This window comes from Megascapheus bottae, chromosome 20, assembly GCF_031878675.1.
Source record: "Megascapheus bottae isolate mThoBot1 chromosome 20, mThoBot2.hap1, whole genome shotgun sequence".
Taxonomy (NCBI): Eukaryota; Metazoa; Chordata; class Mammalia; order Rodentia; family Geomyidae; genus Megascapheus; species Megascapheus bottae.
In genome coordinates, this window is record NC_143528.1 from 18,960,542 (window position 1) to 18,982,006 (window position 21,465).

Genomic DNA, 21,465 nt, shown 5'->3' on the forward strand with positions numbered 1-21,465 from the left:
AGGATTTTGTATGAACCAATGAAATAATAAATGTAAAGAATTTAGAGCACACTGGATCCCAATTGGCTTTGAAGTAAGTTAAAGTTACTTATTACCCTTGGTTCTACAAAGCTTCATAGCTGAATTGAGAATGGCCGAGTAAGACATGGTGCGTAAATTTCAGAAGAATAATATTGTCAAGATTTACATTCTCTAATTGTGTTTCTCAAAACCAGTGAGGCAGATCATTAGGGCATTCATTTTACAGGGGGGAATGAGACTCCTAAAATTTTGTAAATTCATACAAATTCAGATTTTTTGTTTATCAAAGGAAAAATTCACACTGTCTTCTTAATTCAAGCCTGATTGTGAAAGAATTGTATCAATTTCTAGATGATTTCTTTCTTATTGTTTAAAAATGATAATCACCTCTGAGTTGGGAAAGTGTTAGAATTTTATGCATCTCTCAACATCTTGTTTTCAGCATACTTAGGGATACTGAGGTACTGTATTTGTAGGGAAGGACAGCCCCCTCACACCTTATTATTCTATGTATCTCCATAACGAAGGTGTACCTTGTTTTTTAGTAGTTAGCTATCAATAGATAATTTGTAATGATTTTCCAATTAATTGGCTATGGCTTCTAGAATTTCAAAGTTACAAGAATTTTTTTTTTATCATTAAGGTACAGTTTTAAGAAAATCCTCTTTGTACTGAACTAGGAAAGGAGGAGAAATGCTCATGGTGGTTTGAATTCTTAATAGATTGCCTAGTTTTTCTTATGGCCCTATTGGAGAACAGCAGAAGGTCCCCAATAGAGCTGAATTCAAATGTAAATAGAGTAACTGTGAGACTTTTGCAAATGGAAAGAGTTGACACTTCTGCCACCTCCAGGAAGTGTAGGCAGCAAGAGAAGAGCTAGCAGATGAAGAACAAAAAGGGTAGGGTGCTAGAAATTAGTCAAGACTACTTAGGATTATTTTGTCCCAGGCCTGTTCCTAAAAATGATTTAAGAGACAGTTTAATAAGTGAAATTAATGTAAGATTCAAAAGTTAATGAGTTAGGTGTGTTTATTGATTAAGAAATATGAACCTCTCAACATGGCCTTGTTGTTTTACATCTTTGCTGAAAACAAAAACTAAAGTCATCTTTTAAGTTTCACTTATTAAACTGTTGATAATTGATAAATATTTGCTGAATGTGTGAATCCTTTCATGATTCTCTCCCCAACCAACTGCCCACATTATTTTTAAAAAGTAATTCAATATTGGAGGCACTGCATTGTTAATATTTGAAATAACTCTTTGAAAAAGCCAGGCATAGTCAGTCAGGCAGTGGTGGCTTACACCTGTCTGTAATCCTAGCTACTCAGGAGACTGAAATTTAAAGGATCTCGGTTTGAAGTTAGCCTGGGAAGGAAAGTATGTGAGACTCTTAACTCCAATAAACTAGTACAAATGCTGAAAGTAGAGTTGGGGTTCAAGTGGTAGAGTGCTAGCATTAAGAAAAAGAAGCTCAGGAACAAGGACTCACACACATACACACACAATAGAAAGCCAGGCATAAGATGGTATATAACTATAAGTTTAGTAATTCAGGAGGTGGAGACAAAATACGTGTACAATGATAGTTCAGTTATCTGGAAAAACCTATCTGGAAAACAAAAACAAAACCAAACACACACACACACACACACACACACACAGAAAGAAGGAAAGGATGTGGAGTGTGAGTCAAATGGTAGCTCTTCTGAGGTCAGTCTTCAGTTCCCTTCTCAAGTTGTGTTCTGACCTGCACAATTGCCATTAGCCAAATCTGGATATTGAATACAGGAAAAGGTAGTTAGGAAAACGAGGGAATTCCATTTTTACTTTTTAATGATAAGTAAACACACGTGACTAATCACTAATTACATTACACATTGCAAGTCTAAGAGTTTTGTTAGAAGTGTTCTGCTCCTCTCACTTCAGAAACTAGCTGTTAGATCAATCCCGTCAGTAGGGATGTGTCAGTTTCTCTCGTTTGTCCAGTGTACTTCCTAGCAAACCACATCAAGTACACAGCAGCAGCTCAGGGAACTTTACGGGCATCCTTCTGAGGACTTGGAGTATGTATCCACTTTCTAATTTCAACTCAAATAAAAGGAGTGAGCCTCTGTAGTTGAAGGAGTGCTGGTCTACCCAGCCAACCTCCCTTTTGGTCTGCATCCTCCTTCCTAGGGATTTTGGCACCTCTGTCCCCACCCCCATCCTTCTCCACCCTCCTCCACTTCATGGATTCCCAGAGCCCTCCCCACCCCTGCCAAAAAAAAAAAATCCATAAATCTTAAAAGGGGAGTGAGTTGGAAGCACCAGGAGATGTCCACTTACAAACACTGAAACTTAGAGCAGTTTATGGCGTCCCAAAGCCCAGCCACACACAACTACTTCTACCTCTTTCCTGTTTCAACCCCCCCCCCCTCATTGCTCATGTCCTGGAGGGGGTTCATCCCCCCACCCCCCTTCTCTCAAAGGTCTAAAACCGAATGACCACCTCAACTGACCAATAGGTTTTACTCGGGCCGGTGCCAATGTCTAGGTAGACCCTGCCCCCCCCCACGCGCGGCTCCTGTTCCCCGGCTCTTCGTGCCAGCCACGCCAACCTTTGGGGGACAGTGTCAGTTTACAAAAATGGCTCCCTCAGAATTTCACGCTGTTCGGGAGATTCATCCTGGTACCTTCCTGGCGTTCGAAATATTCCACGGCAGATATTTGCACACACGCGCGCACACGCGCACACGCGCACACACACACACCCCTTCCCTGGGGTCTGCATTGGACTGAATCGTCGCGGGTCTCCGGGGCCGGGGGAGGCCTGAGCGCGTTGAGTCCCCGCCCCGCCCCTCGGATCCTCCTCGGCTCCCGACCACAGTGCACAGACGCCGGGGCGTGGGGGAAGGATTTGGAAATTCAAGCCCAGCACCGTCGTCCCTGACACTTCCCAGCCCCCGGCCAGGGCGCGTGCACGCCGCCACTCGTTCCGACTCTCCGCGTCCCCAAGTTCGCCCAGTCGGGTCCGTGGAGATTTGAGGCACGCGTTCGTCTGCCCGGCGAACACTGGGGCCGGCGACCCTAGGGGACGCGAGCCGCACCTGCGGTCCCCGGCGAGGGACGCGCGGCCCGCGGGACGCCGTGCGCCGGAGAGGGGGCGCCCCCCCCCGGAGCCCCGGGGCCCGTTCCAGAGCGGGGCGCCCGGAAGTCCGGCACTCGGCTGGACCCCCCACGGGACCTCCCCCCTCCGCCCCCAGCACCGCAGCCGGACAGACGTGAGGCCGTGGGGAAATCCGAGGCAGCCGCCACTGTCCGGGAGGCCAACCCGGCAGGAGCACCCTTTTGGAGTTGGAGAGCTTGAGGGGTGGGGTGGGGGGGCCCAGGCGGGGCGCTGACGTCACCGCCCCTTCCCCCCCGCCCGAGCACCTCCAGGAGGGAGGGAGTGGGGAGAAGAGGCCGCGAGCCGCCGCAGCTCCCGGCCGCAACTCTAGCCCGGGCGGCTGGCTGCCTGGGCATGTCCTGACAAACTTGGCTTCTCCGTAGCCCTCGTGCGCTCCGGCCGCCGGCGGTTCATTTATTTTTATTTTTATTATTGTTATTATTTTTAATTTTTTGCTGCTCAACTTTTCCACCTGGTCCGATCACTCGGGTCCGGAGATGCGACCACCTGGGTCCCGGCCGCGCCGGCGGGTCGCGCCCTGGTTGGGGATACGCTGAAGATCTCTAGGAGGCAAAGTTAGCACTTCCCACACGGCCGATCACCACCGTCCACACCGCGCGGGGAGCTGCCGAACTCGCCGGCGCGGCGCAGCGGGCGCAGGACCGGGACGCCGTGGGTGAGTGCCTCTCCCCCCCCCTTTCAGTGGAAATGTAACTGATAAGAATCCGGGGTGTTGGATCTACGCGAGTGTAGACTGAACTGAGGGGCGAGGGGCTCGCTGCACGCCCCTTGGGTCTGTGCACGCTCCGGGAATGGACGCTCGCTCACGAGCAGCTTTGGGCATTCATAAAAGACACGCCGAGCACCGTCGAGCAGAAGTTGAGCCGCGGCGATGCCGAGTGTGAGTTATTGCCAGCATAACTTGCTGTGTTAATGGTGCCCGGGGAGGGCGCGTGGGGGACCCGAGCCATCCGCAGTGGCGCAGCGCCCTCTAGGCCGCGCGTCGAGCCAGGCGCGCCGCCGCCGGCCCGGGTCCCGGGTCCGCGCTGACCGGCCGGAATCCCCGGGGACCTGACACCTCCTCCTCCTCCTCCTCCTCCTCCTCCTCCTCCTCCTCCTCCTCCTCCTCCTCCTCCTCCTCCTCCTCCTCCTCCTCTTCCTCCTCCTCCCCCCGCCCCCCCCTCGGCTGGCCAGCTCCCCAGGCTTCACCCCCCCCCCCCGGCCGGGCTACCTATAGCTTCGGAAACCCCCTCGACTGGACTGGAGGCTGAATCGAGCAGGGCTGGAGGAAAAGGATTTTGTTTTGGGCAACCAGCCCCCTCTCCCCCCCATTGCTTGGGTCCTCAGGGGACCGCATTAGGGAAGACTGTTTAAACCCCCCCCCCACACACACTTTATGTGAAGGTAGTTCGATAGATAGCGCCAAACTCAACCGCCATTGCCGGCTGTTTGGAGAAAGGATCGGTCAAATCGCGGCGGCAGCAGCCGGGTCTGCAACCTTTGACTCTCCGCGGCTGCCGGGGCTGGGAAGTGTAACTTGAGGCAATTCCAGGTTTCTCCAGGAGCCTGGAAAACCTGAGTTCCCAGGCCCAGGGTCTAGTCCTCGTAAGTGGTAGTAACATTTATTAACCAAGGGCCATGCTCTCCATCTAGCATGCGTGGAGATTTTCACGTGGCAGATGGGCATCTTGGTACTTTTTGCACCTTCTTCTCACCCCAAGGTCCGTGTTCCCCTCTACCCACTCCCCCCCCCCCACTCCGTCCCCAATGGCCGGAGAGGTTGTGTTTGGTCAAGAGTTAAAATCCTGCCCGGGGAGCAAAGTGGCCGAGCTTGGAGATCAGGTTATCCACTTTCGAGGTGTTCCGTGCGTGAAATCGACCTGCGCCTTCCTCACCCCGGGCAAACCACGCGCTAGCTGGGGGGCGTTGGTGCTAGCTGACGGCGTGAATTGGTGTGCGTTTTCTAAAATAGTGTGCGGACGGAATCCGCAGGGCCTGGCAGGCCGTCCTCCTCATTACGATGATGATTATTTTCAATCACCTTCTTTAAGATGGCTTAAGAAATGACCACGGTAACTTTGAACCGGAGAAAGCTTTGTTTGGCTCCTCCGGCTCGGCTCGTCGTTCCTCCTGCAGCGCCCCCAGCCGTCTCGGGGAAATCGGGTCTTTTTTATTCATTTATTTTTTGTCCTGGCAGTGTTCAGACCTCACAAACTTTCCTAGGTCGTGCTTACCCTCGATTCCCGGCTTCCGCCGGGTCTTGGGGCGCCGTGTGAACCCTCGTCGGGAGCCTGGCGGGTGTCTACGAAGGGCTCCACGCCCCCGGGACGCGCGGACCCGGCGCTCCCGGCTCGGGAGGGAAGTTTCCCCGGAGCGCGCCCGGAGCTTTCCTTTCCCCGGAGGCTCCCCGGGAAAGGAGGGCAGGGAATGTGCTCGGGGCGGTTCGGCGCGGCCTTTTGTCCCGCAGATTCACAAGTTGGGGGTGTTCGCTTGGGGAGGCCGGCGTGAGGGGGGGCGGGGGATATGGGCAATCAGAGTCCCGGCGGCTCCGGGATGTAAGGGGGGGAAATACAAGAGGTCTGGGAGGGAAGACGGCATTTTCTGAAGACTTACAAGTGTTCATTTCATCAGGAAAAAGATTTCGGTCTAGATCTGATTACTTTCCAGACCTTCGGCGGGGTGGTGCCCCTCCAGAACACGGCCTGGCGGGGGCTCTCAGGATTCAAATGCAAATTTAGGGATTTCCTGGAGGTTCTTAAAAATAAAGCCTCTAAAGGGATGCTGGGGGGGGGGGAGAGACTTTTCCCCCTTTAGCTTAGCTCGACATTTCCCTTTTTCCATTTCTTTATGAGTTAAGCTCCGTTCTCCTTTTTCTGAGCCGAGAACATTCCAGGTTAATTCTTCGCCTCGGTGTGGTTGGCTGGCTGGCCATCACTAATGTGGGCATTTTGAACAAACCCCTAACTACTTCTCACGGACGCGCGGAGATCACCTTGCGTGCATGCCTGCTCACCTCCGGGTTCGGGGTTGGCCTGGGCGGGGGCCCGGGACTGGGGAGGGGGGGAGGGTCTCCGGACCCCTGCACGGGGCGTGGTCGTCCCGGACCCGCGGGCGGTCGCAACCGCTTTGGAAAAGTGGGCTCGAGTTTCTGCGCTGGGGGAAAAGAAGCTCCGGCAAAGGAGGGCGTGGCCACGGGCGGAGGAATATCCTCGGCGCGGAGAGAGCGAGTGAGGCTCCTGAACCGAGCGGGACGCCGGGGGCTGGGTGCGCTGGCGGTGGAGTGCGGCTCGGAGCCCGGCGCGCGCCGGGGCGAGGCTAGACAAACCCGAGCCCGCGACCACACCATGCGGACGTGCGGGCCCAGTGAGGTCCCCGGCAGACCCGTGCCCGGCTCGTGGGCACGCTGAAGCTTCCCGGTGCCCGCGGACATCCCCTCTCCCACCCCACCACCAGAAGCGGCGTTTCCACTGAGGGGAGAACTTTGAAGTAAGTTTGCTGTCCGTGAAGTTGGGGCCGGGGCGATGAAGTTGGGGCTGGGGCGCCTCTGCCAGTGCCAGGCCGGAGAGCCGTCTGCGTGCCCAGGTGGCGTGCAAGTTGGCCGTTTCGGATTTTGCAGACTTGCAGCAGCTCGGTGCGTTGCTTTCTCTCGGTTATCCAACTCGGGACTGGTTCCCCTACCCAAGGGGGAAACAAGGAAGAGCGGTGGAAGAAAGAACTCGGTTGCAAGGTGGGGGGCACTGGAGCCCTGCTTCCCACTGGGAAAGTTGGGTCTCGTCCCCAGATTCGCGGTCGCCGGGGAGGACGCGGAGGCGGAGGGGAAGGAGGGGGGGCGGTAATGGGCGACGTGAAGGGAATGGTAATTACCGAGAGGAGCCGGCAGCGGCGGTCGGCCCTGCCCCCGGGTCGGCTCCGGAGCCATTGCTGGAAACCGCAGCGGCGCCGCGCGCTGGCGCGGAGCTCCCGGCGGCCGCGGGCGCAGCGCCGCTGCCCGCAGCTCGGAAACATCCCGCAGGCCATCGCCTGCTCTCCCCGCGCGGTGACCACCCGCACCCCGCGCTGGACGTCGCTGCCGCGCTCTCACCTCTGATGCAACTTTTTAAGTAAATCTTTTATTTTGATTTATTTTTTTTTCCTCGTCGAGGAGATGAAGGGGATGTCAGTGGCCGCCAGTGGGATCTTAGTGGTGGAGTTCTGTGTGCGGGAGTGGGGCTCCGGGGCTGAGGCTTTCCAGTGCAACTTGTTGTTTGTGGGCTAGACATGGGGGAGAATGTGCACTCTGCGGTTTCTTCGGAGGAGAAACTTGCGTAAGATCTTTATTAAAGGAAGAGATTCCGGTTTTTTGGTGCTTCCCCCATCCCACCTCCTTATTTTTAGGAAGCTAACTTTCTCAAGTTTCTCAAGAAATCCTCCCCCCCCCCATACACACCATGTGAACTTCTGGACTTTGGAAACAAGGGCGTAATTGTATGTATTAGGAAAGTAAACTCATAAATATTTTCTATGTAGTTAATTTTTTTTCTTTTTTTTTTTTGCTTAGGTCTAAACTAGTTTCGTTAAGTGGCTTTTGTGAAGCAACTCCCTGGTGCCTGGTAGAGGAGACTTTTTTTTTTTTAACTGAGTATTTAGAATGAGTGTTAAAATTGACAATGATTTTTAAAGGCGCTTAACCTTTGGTAGCCTACTTGCCTTTTTCAAAGCAGACTCCTAAAGTCTTCATATATTCAGTGATCAATAGTTTCTGAAGATGTTTGCTTGTGTTAAAACTACACAGTGCATTGGTTTTCAGTTAAGGTAAACAACACTTCCAGTTGTTACCATGAAAAGGTGTTCTCCGGATATATTGGTGAACCCTGGTGTTTGTCTTTGTCTTAGAGAATGGCTCTGATTTCACAATTAGAATTATCCCTCTTGTTCTGTAGTTAAGCTTTAAGATATACAAACACTCAGCATGTTTTTTTTTTTCAAAATATATAATTAAGTTATGTCAAACTTGGCTTTTGACAAAGCTCAGCATTAATTTTGTATTTCAGGTTTGCATTTGTGAACCCATTTTTTGAAAAGTTACATTAGGCTATTTTTTTCCTTTTTTTACCAGTCCTGGGGCTTTAACTCAGAGCCTGGGAACTGTCCTTGGGCACCTTTGCTCAAGGCTAGCACTCTGCCACTTGAACTACAGTGCCACTTCCAGCTTTTTCTGTAATGTGGTCCTGAGGAATCAAACCCAGGGCTTCGTGAATGCTAAGTGAGCACTCTATCACTAGGCTATGTTCCTGACTGACAGTGAGCCAATTTTTGTCACTAAAAAGAAATAAGGTTGTTCAAGGACTTGGTGAAATAATTTAGACCAGTGATATATATATATATATATATTGATTTGTATATTGATTAGTTTCTAGGAATGTCTATTGTATTCTCATCATGTGATTAGATCATTTAAATCTATGTTAGAAATTTATACCCAGTGTGGACATTTCAAAATGATATCCTCATATAGTTGATGGATGCTATTTTTTTTAAGAAGGGCTACGAAAGAAAACTTACGGCCAAACAAATACAGTATTCATTCTCCTGAACGTCTGCCTTTGTAGTCCATCCACTTTAGACATAGCTCTTGAGCCATCTTTGAAGCAACCATTTCTTTAAACATTAGAAATGAAAAGAATCTTGGTGATTATCATAAATATGATCTACTTTAAAGTACTCTTTATCAAGTCATCAAGTAGCTAGGCTTGTTGATTCATGCCTGTAATCTCAGCTCTTGGGAGACTGAAGGAGGAGGACCAAGAGTTCAAAACCAGCTGGGCTACAAATAGATTTCCCACCCAAACAAACAAACCAACAAACAAAACATTCTATTACTACTTGTTTTCCATTCAAGAGTAAGTGGTCCAGATGGAATCAATATGTACTGTTACCATTGTAGTCTGCTGTTGTGTTACAGTGACTAATCTGTGGCCCAAAGGACCTGGTTAATAGAGGAAACTGTGGAGCCTTGTGTGTTCATTTCAGTTTTGATAAGTGAGAATTTTAAGTGGAAAGTATTCTTGGTGGGAATTGCATTGGTAATGAAGCCAAGCTCTGTTGATCTCAATTATTCGGTTAATAAATATCAATTTATCCTTAAATTTGGAAAGAATTTTTTTAAATGGGTGATACACATTAAGATCAAAAGGGAGAGGGAAAATGCAGTTCTAAAATTTAATGCATATTCTACAAAATTCAGAAAATTTGAGGGAGGGAAGGGCTTAGGTTGAGAGGGATGGGGGAGAATGATGATTAGATGGCCCTGTTCAAGATTCCTTTTATTCTAATACTACTTTGTTGAATGGCAACTCCTTTCCCATCTTTTAAAGAAGAGGAGTTTTACTTAAAAAAATGTGCACAATCAGATTAGGATTTCTATATATTGTACATTTTAGAAGATTTTAAATCTCAGTGTTTTATTACTGAAAAGTCCCAGATGCACATTTGAGTACAATTCTTGCTTAATCCCAAGAGTTCATTCTATATATGGAGATAAGTCTAGGAATTGAATGTTTTCTACAGATCATTTCAGAAGTCTTTCACAGAGCATTCAGGCATTGAGCCTGTGCTGCGATCTGTAGCTCAGGCATTTAGTTGACATCCCTACCCAGTCTTGAAGCATTTTGAAGTGGTTGGTGACCTCTTCTGAGACTGTGGAAATTGAGTCATCTGCACTGTTGTCTCTAGCCTGTTGCTTGTGCCTGCTTGTTTTGTGTTAGTTTTAGAGGGATGGAAGTATTATCTTCTTACATTATCCCCTCTTCCCTTCCTCTGTGGTTATCTTCCCATACTTAGCACCTTCCATTAAACATTTCATAGTAGCACCTTCTAATCTCCATTCTTAATTCTTTTTTTTTTTTTTTTGCCAGTCCTGGGCTTGAGCTTAGGGCCTGAGCACTGTCCTTGGACTTTCTCAAGGCTAGAGCTCTACCACTTGAGCCTCAGCACCACTTCTGGCTTTTTTCTATGTATGTGGTACCGAGGAATCGAACCTGGGTCTTCATGCATGCTAGGCAAGCACTTTACCCACTAAGCCAAACTCCCGGCCCCATCCATTCTTAATTCTTTATCCTTCAGTCCAGCAACTGCGGGTCTGGTTTGTGCCAAGTATTGGCACAGTAGGTAGTCATGAACAAATCAGATTCCAGTGCAGCGAAGGAGGACAACTAAGCATTCAGTTTATATATAATATAGCCTGGTCCCTACTTTTTTGTTGATATCGGGTCTCTAACTCCACTGCCTTCCCACTGGCCTTAAACAGTGAGCTGTGATTCTCTTGATCTTTACCTCCCAAGGAGCTGGGATTACAGGAGTGTGGTACCACACCCAGTAGAGATTTATTTTGAAGCAAAAAAGTACCTGTGTTTGTAGACTCAGCAGAAGGTCATTGTTGTGAAGAGATTGTTGCGGTTCAGGTATGGAGCTAATTCAGGGAGAAGAAATTTAAGGCATCAGGATGTCTATTTACAGGTAGGCTGTGTCTCATCTTTTGTGAGGTGTGAGCAGAAATAAAAATGGGCCAAAAGAACATTTAAGGAAACAAAGGAAGGTCAAGGACTTTTTCCTGGATGACCCACTTTCTTCCTGTCCTACTCATTACTCAGGAGCACCGAAGTGTCCATAATAAAACCTTACTAATTTGGGAGTGGAAGAAGTGGCCCTTGGTAATTACTGACTGCCCTTCATGTGAACATATCCTGTGAATGATTTCTCTTCGCAGAGAAAAATGGATTAGGTGAAATGACTTTTTAAATTTTTTTTTTACCTTGTCTCTCTTTGTCTTTATTGCTCATTTCTATTAAAAAAAATGACATTATTAAGGCGTTGTATAGAGGACTAAGTGAGGTAATGAGGACATTTCTTTTTCTTGGACAAAATCATACCTTCCTTTACTTTTTCCATTATTTTTCAAATACAAATGCTCACACATTTTTGAGAGTTGGTTCAATAAAATACAACTTAACTTGTAAGTTCCTCTCCTATTTACCGTCATCCACCATCTTTTTACCCTCTCATAATCTTTTGTAACTGCATTTATTATTTACTGTTTTAAATAAACAGCTTTATTGAAATATAAGACAGAGCCCATGAAGTCTGTCCCTCTCAGTAGTTTTTAGGGCATTCACAAAATTGTGCAACTATCACCACTAACTACTACCAGGACACTTTCTTCAGGAAGCAGAAGCCTGGCCCCCATTTTTTTTTTAAGAATTTATTAACATTGATTTTTACATCATATTTTAAATGACAGGTTTAACAAATGAGTGTTCAAGAAGGGAATCTCTATTTACAATCACTAGGACTTAGTATTTAGAACTTAATCAAAATTAGGCTAAGGGTTTGTATGTCATAGAAACATTAATTTATGAAATAAAACATTATGTCTATAGAGTCATAGGTTTTTATATCTATATAGTTATGTTTATATTTCCATAACCATGTCCATAGCATTGGGTATGCAGTTATTGAGTCCTTGCTCTTGTACTCTTTGGATTTAATAGCCACATATTAAGGATACCATATGCCTTTCGTTCCTTTGGTCTTGACTTGTCTCACTCAACATGATTCACTCTAGATTCATCCACTTCCCTGTGAATGCCATTATTTTATCTTGTCTGTTGGCTATGTAGAATTCCATTGTGTTTATATACCACATTTTCTGTATCCATTCATCTGCAGTAGGACATCTGGATTGTTTCCATCGCCTGGCTATTGTGAATAGTGCAGAGATGAACATAGCTAAGCAGGTGTCCTTATCATATCTTGGGTTATGATGTTCAGGGTAGATGCCCAGAAGACTTTTTAAATTTTTTTCTCTTTATTTTCTTTTTTTTTTGTGCCAGTACTGGGGCTTGAACTTAGGGCTTAGGCACTGTCCCTGAGCTTTTTCACTCAACACTGGCATTCTACCACTTGAAACACAGTTTCATTCGGTGATTAATTGTAGATAGGAATCTTAAGGACTTTTCTGCTTGAGTCTTAAGGACTTTTCTTCCTGAGTTACTGACACCTGGCTAAGTGGTTTATTGAGCTGTTCTATGGGCAGAGCTTGTCCTGGAATGTGTGTGCAGTGATGGAAGATGAGAAGATGAGTACTCTACACTGGTCATCTCTCCCCCAAAGAAGAAAGGGGGAGAAGAAGCCAGGACTGCCTCGCCCAGCCAGAAATGTATGTGCAGCCTTTGTTTGCCTGCTTTGAATCTTTGCTCACAATGGCACACAACACGTAGAAACAGTGGTCTACATAATGCTTTATAGAGGTGTTCTATAGAGTCAGATAATAATAGATAGTAGAGTGGGGTGCAGTGGCTCACACCTGTAATCCTAGCTACTCAAGAGGCTGAGCTCCAAGTAAGGATCAAGATTCAAAGCCAGCCTGGGCACAAAAGGACCCGAGATTCTTATCTCCATTAACATCTGGGCTTGGCTCAAGGGTATGGCCGTAGCTAGCTCAGGGACAGTGCCCAGGCTGCGTTCAAGCCCCATGACCCACCCCCCCAAAAATAATAGTAGATACTAGATTTTACAATGGAGGTCATTAAAAAAATACCTTTCTTAGAATGAGAGATTACATTTATTATTGAAAGGCCTTTAAAATTGTATTTTGGATTAATCAAATTATTTAAATACCCAGGTGTTAAAATGGAGGGAAGTTTTGTATTGTACCCTGTTAGTTTGAAGACTAGTCTCAGTCACACTGAAATCAGTTGATGATTACAAGGTAATTCTCCATCTGTCCATTACATTATATTGATCTGTCTATTTGCCTATCTACCATTTATCTATCTATGAACCATACATTAGTTACACAGGGGGAGATTTCAACATATTTCCACCCAGAAATATGTATCCTTCAATCAGTCTCATCCTCTCTATTACTCTTCCTTTTTCCCTTTGGCCTCCTTCCTAAAACAGTTTCAACTGGCTTCATTGTTCTTTTTCCATGCATGCAAATAAATGACTCTGACATATTCATTCTCATTCACTGTCAGTGTTAGTTCAGCCCCCACCTGCTTGTGTCCACTCTACCAATAGAGCCTGCTCCAAGGTAATATTTAACTAGAGTAATGCCATCCACTGCAGCTTCAGTCAAAACTAACAACCTATAAGTGGAGTTTTCAGAAGAAATCAGATGATATACACCAAGCCTAAAGCTGCTAGTTTCTCGTCCCATTTTTACCGAAAAATTTAAGATGGTTTTAAAAGAATAAGTATGCACCTAGAAAATAGAAAAGATCTACTATGTTTTCAGTGTCGAAATAATAGCTCTTAAAAGTGTGGTCTGGCTATTATAACATTAAAAATTGGATAGGTTCCCCCTCCCCCATTTCAATGTTTCTAAAAGCTGTGAATTGATTATAGATGACCAACAAACAGGTTTTTTTGTGTGTGTGTGTGCGGGTGAAAACTTTCTAATTTTTTTATTTTGCATGCTCTTAAAAATAAAGTGTTTAATATAAATATTTTTATTGAAAATAGTTTACGGTGTGTGTGTGCGCGCGCGCGTGTGTATTGCATAACAGTATTGGGGCTTGAAATTGGCCTTACACGCTTGCTTAACATTTTCTGGTCAGGCATGGTGCATGCTCTACCACTTGAACTATTACCTCTACTTCTGTTGCTTTTGTTGTTGTTTGTTGTTGTTATTGTTTTGTTTTGTTTTCTGGTTGACTGGAACTAAGGCTCCCATAAACTTTTCTGCTTAAATTGTCTTTGCATTCTACACCTCCGATCCCAGCCTCCTGAACAGATGAGCTTTCAGGTATAAGTGAGCCAGCAGCACCCAGCTGGCTTCATAGTTGTTCAAACAACTTTGTGATCTGACTTTGGAACATAACTGGATTCTTTGCAGTTTTGAGGTCTTTAGAAAATTACGTTAAAAATGGCAACAAGGGCTGGGGCGGGGTGGGGGGGAGTGATAGGAGAAGGGTCAGAGCATCGCTGAACATGTGTGAGGCCTTCACCTTGAGTCCAGTCCCCAGCACCCCCAAGAAAGGAGGGGATAGTAAAGCAAATGTGATGCCGAATTTCAGTAGTGAATCTGTAGTGAAGCTCCCTCAGGGTTGTAGATATGAAATAAGCGTGTGGGGGACAGTGCCTTGAGGGACAACAGAGTTCTTCAGCTCAGTGTTTCTTGCGTGTTTTGTCTTATGTGGAATGACTGACTATCTCTTCCTGTGGACAGTACTGCTCATGCATGAAGGGGAAGGGCCTGACAGTAATAAGGTAATAAAATTGCTGCCTGGTCTTTTGACTGTCCTGTCACTGAAAAGTAGCACTTCTCGTGTATTTCAAGCCTTGGGCTTCAGCCTGGGAACGAATAGTTACATTCTCCCCATGGACTCTGGCTTCCTTGAGGAATTTGCTTTCACAGTGATAGATTGGACAGAGCATTTTACATGAAAGTTTCCTTAATGAAGAATTATGAGGATATTAATATCTCATTTTTTACCAGCAAAATTATTTTTGTCTTGTGTTTATGGATTTTCAGAAATCTATACTAACAGTATTTAAGCTTTACAACTCAAGGGTCCTTTCCCTAAATTGTATTTTGGAAATGGTAAATTGCTGTAAGTTCAAGTAGTGTGACCACTTCCTGAATGTCAGGGTAGCCCTGGGCTAAATTGGTTCTGAAGTTTAATGTTCATAAGCATGAACTCTAGGTAATGAAATATTGCTGTAGTATCTTCCCCCACCCCCAATCATGCCTTTGCTGTTTGTTTTGCATGGAGTAACAGCCATAGTTTGATCTTGGTGTTTTCTTGATAAAATACAAATTCACAGTTTTTTGTTACATAGCTGTGGGGTTCAGCATGTCTCCTAAGAAGCAGATTATTTTCTCACCAAAGGGTTACACTGAATAGTCCTAATTATGGGTAGGTGTTGGGTAGGTGTGCAGATTGAAAAGCCTCTGTTAACAAATGTGTTCTGGAAGTTGCTGAAGTTGTTGCTCAGACTTCCAGGATCAACAAGGCTCCATCATGGATTTCGTACCTCCCTACCCCCCATCTGTGTTGTCTTCATTTATGGTCTCAGTCATGATGACAACAAAACAAAAGAAGAGGAGGCTTGGATAACTTTCAAGGCAGCCCTCAGTGACCTAACTTGCTTTCTCTAAGCCCCAACTTTTAAAGGTTCCCCAGCTGTCAGTACCACTATAGGCTGATAGCTAAGCCTTTCAACACATGAGATGGTAAGAGATCCTTCCAATCCTTAGTCATTTCTAAACTCTTGTTTTAAACTGAGCTCCCTGATCTTACTTCTTAAGTCCCATTCCTTCTTTGGTCTTCCCATTTTTGGACACATAGCAGCACCATTTCCTTTGCTTGGCATCTACTTCTTGAAAATTTCCAGGTTACTTGTTTTTCTTTCTACCTTCCCCCATCCCTTCTAATGAATCAACAAATTCCAAATAGGATTTCTTGGTTCTTTGAATTAAATTAATCATGTTTAAGTTTCTTTTTTATGTGCCTGGAATTCTTCTCTCAATTTTAGACATACACACCCAATTTTTTTGCATCCCTCCTTTAAACCAGCAGATGTGATTAGCTCAGTTTTTCCAGCCAGTTCACCAATATACTTGTCAATGACTTTACAAACCAACATATAGAATGGTTGTGTAACATTTTACATGAACTAAGCAAAAATATGGTTGGGTGCCAGTGTCTCATGCTTGTAATTCTAGCTACTCAGGAGGCTGAAATCTGTGGATTGTGGTTCAGAGCTAGCCCAGGCAGGAAAGCCCACGAGACACTTACCTCCAATAAGCTACCAAAAAATGTGGGAAGTGTAGCTGTGGCTCAAGTTGTAGAGTGCTAGCTTATTGCAAAAAGAAGTTCAGGGACAGTGCTCAGGCCCTGAGTTAAAGCCCCAGGACCAGAAAAGAAGTATATATTTTAATGTATTATATATGTGTATGTATACATATATATGTATATTATATTTCACGTGTTTACAATAGAATCTTGGTGTAATATCTTTCTGAAAAGTTTAATAATATCTCCTAAAACATGGGTTTCTTCAAACAGTGCTTATTTACCATCATTTTTATGAATGTTCTTTTGAAACAGTTTCTTAATATGCATATCTTATTCTTCGCTTGTAAATGATTGGGGATTGAGATCCTTGCCATTTTCTAACCTATGTACTAGTATGATGGTGTAAGATTGTGACCCAGAGCAACTATAGGTTGAATTGCATTGGTTCCTTTATTTCTGTTAAAATTAAAGGATGATTGAAAAATACCCTTAATGTTGTTTTCCAGTTGTTAGAACCACTGGCCAGATTGATATAATTACAGAGATAACTCAGAGAGAATTTTTTTCTTATTTTGGTTTGTGTATCAAAGGCCAAACATCTGCATAATGTTCCTGATCCCACCCGAATATTAGAAGGCATGCTAGTTCAAGATCAAGTTAGGTGCCCAACTTGATCATGATTCAGTATCAATTAAATTTCTAATTGCTTTAAGCATATGAAGTCTTTTCTGTTTTTTTTTTCCCTCCCTTAATGAAATGACTAATCGTGCGAAGTTGGCAGTGGCTGAGTTAAGTGACTATAAATTAATGTTGCCATACTAATTTCAACCTGGCTGATAAACCAGTCTGCTGTGTCTTTTTACCTTTGGTAGCATTCCTATTTTGTGAATATTAATCTGGGAGTTACTTTGTCAATGGTATAGTGCTGTCTGCTACTGACAGTGCTGTGGAATTTTGTGAAACAGCATTGATTTACAAGTTGAATTTGTTAGCATAATAAAAAACAGTTAGCCCGGAATGTAATTGTCTTATTCCTCTGAGCAGGCCACTGGACTCGACCTTTGTTCCCACTGTGAAAGGTGACCCTTAGTTCAGTTTGCCCTCCTCCTTTCCAGTTGATCTCTGAGTCTCTGACAATTTTGCTTCTTGGCTGCATTGGTCTGTTAGTTTTGATGGCTTCATCCTGGCGTGTATATATATTGTCTTCTAATTAGGGCCTATTGGGTGACGGGTGGTTCAGGGTCTTGGAGATAGTAGACACTCTGTGCACTGATGATTGACAGCTGTGCAGTACAATATCGATGTTGTTTGTGAGATTTGCTCCTCTGACTTAGACAGGAAAAGCCTTGCTATCCATTAGCTGGATTCTGGTTTTCATATTGCAGACCTTTCTGGATGTCCAAATGGAAGTTCCAGAAATTATTTGGCTATCCAATACAGGATTATATATAGCTGGAAGTGAGATTAAGGCTATTTTTTCACAGGGTCATATAAAACCACTGTTGAGGATTTAATCTCAAATTCTTTGTTAGAAGCTCTGCATGTTCACAACACTGTAGTAGCATCTGCCTGTAGGCTTTTCCCACATTTAATTCATTCTGTGTAAGTAAAGGTAAATTGTTGTCAATTATAAGGACAAAAATGTAGTTGTTATTGAGTTGTTACTCCAGGTAGCTTTTCTTGCGCGCGCGCGCGCGCGTGTGTGTGTGTCTGTGTGTGTGTGTGGGCGTGCGCGCGCACGGGTGCTGGATCTTGAATTCGGGGCTCAGACACTGTCCCTTACTTTTTTGCTCAAGCCTGGTTCACTGTCCATTGAGCCAAACCTCTACTTCTGTTTTGTTTTTGTTTGGTTGTTGTTTGTTTGTTTTCTGGTTAATGTGAGATAAAAATCTCATGAATTTATTTACATGTAATGACTTCAAACAGTGAGTCTCAGATCTCAGTCTTCTTGGTAGCCAGCATTGCAGGTGGGGCCATCAATACTTGAGTCATCACATATGAAATAGAGGAACTTGAATCATTAAAAGAAGATAGACTTATTAGAAGGATGTGGATACTTGAACTGGAGCACAGGAAAAGCTTCCAATCCATTATATTTGTTCATATTTTATATAGATGAGAAATACTATTTTTTTAAGATGGGCATTTTGCTTCTTTTATTTCTCCAAAGTAATAATTCTTATTTCTTTTATTTAGGGTTCCTGTGAATTAAACCATGGGGAAAGATTTGGCCTTGCTTCTGCTACTGCTCTTCGTCCTCCAGGATTTTGGAGATAGCCATGGAAGCCAGAAACTTGAACAGACCCCTCCTCTACAGTTTACACATTTCCAGTACAATGTCACTGTTCATGAGAACTCTGCAGCCAAAACCTACGTTGGGCACCCTGTAAAAATGGGCATTTACATTACAGATCCATCCTGGGAATTACGGTACAAAATTATCTCAGGAGACAATGAAAACCTATTCAAAGCTGAAGAGTACATTCTTGGAGACTTTTGCTTTCTAAGAATAAGGACCAAAGGAGGAAATACAGCTATTCTTAACAGAGAAGTGAAAGACCATTACACACTGGTCATCAAAGCAGTGGAAAAAACCACTAATGCTGAAGCACGAACAAAGGTCAGGGTGCAAGTGCTGGATACAAATGACTTAAGACCCTTATTCTCCCCCACCTCCTACAGTGTCTCCTTACCCGAAAACACAGCCATAAGGACCAGCATCGCCAGGGTCAGTGCCACTGATGCAGATATTGGAACCAATGGAGAATTCTACTACAGCTTTAAAGACCGAACAGACATGTTTGCTATTCACCCAAGCAGTGGCGTGGTACTGTTGACTGGGAGACTTGATTACACAGAGACCCAGCTCTATGAGCTGGAAATCCTTGCTGTGGACCGGGGAATGAAACTGTATGGTAGCAGTGGTGTCAGCAGCATGGCCAAGCTAACAGTTCATGTGGAACAGGCAAATGAATGTGCTCCTGTGGTGACAGCTGTGACCTTAGCCCCATCAGAACTGGACAAGGACCCAACATTTGCAATTGTCACTGTGGAGGACTGTGATCAGGGTGTCAATGGGGAAATAGCTTCTTTAACTATTGTGGCCGGGGACCTTCACCAGCAGTTTAGGACTGTGAGGTCCTTCCCAGGGAGCAAGGAGTATAAAGTCAAAGCGGTGGGTGCCATTGATTGGGACAGTCATCCTTTTGGCTACAATCTGACCCTCCAGGCTAAAGACAAAGGAACTCCTCCCCAGTTCTCCTCAGTGAAAGTGATTCATGTGGCTTCTCCACAATTCAAAGCCGGCCCAGTCAAGTTCGAAAAGGATGTTTACAGAGCAGAGATCAGTGAGTTTGCCCCTCCCAACACACCTGTGGTCATGGTCAAAGCCTTTCCTAGTTATTTGCATTTGAGATACATTTTTAAAAGTGCACCTGGAAAAGTGAGGTTCAGCATCAATCCCAGCACTGGTCTCATTTCTGTTTTGGAACCAATCAGAAGACAACAGGCATCTCATTTTGAACTTGAGGTATTGACAAATGACAGAAAAGCCTCCACCAAAGTCTTGGTTAAAGTCTTAGGTGTAAATAGCAACCCACCAGAATTTTCTCAGGCAGCCTACAAAGCATCCTTTGATGAGAACACACCCATTGGTACGACTGTTATGAGTGTGAGTGCTGTAGATCCTGATGAGGGCGAGAATGGGTATGTAACTTACAGTATTGCAAATTTAAATCATGTGCCGTTTGTGATCGACCATTTCACTGGTGCTTTGAGTACTTCAGAAAACTTGGACTATGAACTGATGCCTCGAGTTTACACACTAAGGATTCGAGCGTCAGACTGGGGCTTGCCTTACCGCAGGGAAGTTGAAGTCCTGGCTACGATTACTCTCAATAACTTGAATGATAATACACCCTTGTTTGAGAGAATAAACTGTGAAGGAACAATTCCCAGATATCTCGGGGTAGGGGAGCAGATCACTACCGTTTCTGCTATTGACGCTGATGAGCTTCAGTTGGTACGATACCAGATTGAAGCTGGAAATGAACTGGACTTATTTGACTTAAACCCCACCTCTGGGGTGTTATCATTAAAGCAGTCTCTTATGGATGGCTTGGGTGCGAAGATGTCTTTTCACAGTCTGAGAATTACAGCTACAGATGGAGAAAATTTTGCCACTCCGTTATATATCAATATCACCGTGGCTGCCAGTCGCAAGCCAGTAGACTTGCAATGTGAGGAGACAGGCGTTGCCAAAATGCTCGCAGAGAAACTCCTGCAGGCCAATAAATTACACAGTCAGGAGGAAGTAGAGGACATTTTCTTTGATTCTCATTCCATCAATGCTCATGCCCCACAGTTTAGGAGTACCCTTCCAACTGGTATTGAAGTAAAGGAAAATCATCCTGTGGGTTCCAGTATAATTTCCATGAATGCTACAGACCTTGACTCTGGCTTCAATGGGAAGCTGGTCTATGCTATTTCTGGAGGGAATGAGGATAGTTGCTTCGTTATTGACATGGAAACAGGCATGCTGAAAATTTTATCTCCACTAGACCGTGAAACAACAGACACGTATACCTTGAATATTACTGTGTATGACCTTGGCATACCACAGAAGGCAGCCTGGCATCTTCTACACATCACTGTCCTTGATGCCAATGACAACCCACCCGAGTTTTTACAGGAGCGCTATTTCATTGAAGTGAGCGAAGACAAGGAGATAAACAGTGAGATCATCCAGGTTGAAGCCTCTGATAGAGATCTAGGCCCCAATGGACATGTGACATACTCCATTCTTACTGACACTGATAAATTTTCAATTGACAGCGTGACTGGTGTGGTAAAAGTTGTTCAGCCTTTGGATCGTGAAGTCCAGCATGTGCATTACTTGAAGATTGAAGCCAGGGACCAAGCCATAGAAGAAGCCCAGCTGTTTTCCACTGTGCTTCTGAAAGTGTCAGTAGGAGATGTTAATGACAACCCTCCCAAGTTTATTCCACCTAATTACCGTGTGAAGGTTCGAGAAGATCTGCCAGAAGGGACTATAGTCATGTGGTTAGAAGCCTATGATCCTGATTTAGGTCAATCTAGTCAAGTGAGATACAGTCTTATGGATTATGGAGAAGGATACTTCGAAGTGGATAAATTGAGTGGAGCAGTTAGAATTGTACAGCAGTTGGACTTTGAGAAGAAGCAAGTATATAATCTCACTGTGAGGGCAAAGGACAAAGGGAAGCCAATTTCTCTGTCTTCCACTTGCTATGTGGAAGTTGAGGTGGTTGATGTGAATGAGAACCTACACTCGCCAGTGTTTTCTAGTTTTGTGGAAAAGGGTGTGGTGAAAGAAGATGTCCCCATTGGCTCATCAGTCATGACAGTGTCAGCTCATGATGAGGACACAGGAAGAGATGGGGAGATCCGATACTCCATTAGAGATGGATCTGGTGTCGGTGTTTTCAGGATAGATGAAGAAACAGGTACATATGTTTTTATTGCTCTAGCTTGATA

At 45.0% G+C, this 21,465-nt stretch overlaps 1 protein-coding gene across 7 annotated transcripts in view; it reads left to right on the forward strand.

Annotated features, from left to right (window-relative positions):
• The first annotated feature begins 3,583 nt into the window (after positions 1-3,583).
• The window catches only part of Fat1 (FAT atypical cadherin 1), a 110,771-nt gene continuing 92,889 nt past the window's right edge, over positions 3,584-21,465 (forward strand). For 6 of the 7 annotated variants that reach the window (XM_090354048.1, XM_090354049.1, XM_090354051.1 and 3 more), the window contains exons 1-2: positions 3,591-3,845; positions 18,148-21,434. In XM_090354048.1, coding sequence (XP_090210174.1) covers positions 18,167-21,434 — 3,268 coding nt within the window. In that variant the 5' untranslated portion in view covers positions 3,591-3,845; positions 18,148-18,166. Of the gene's footprint in view, positions 3,846-18,147; positions 21,435-21,465 lie in introns of all 7 variants that reach the window. The other variant, XR_016539037.1, reaches the window with a different exon arrangement.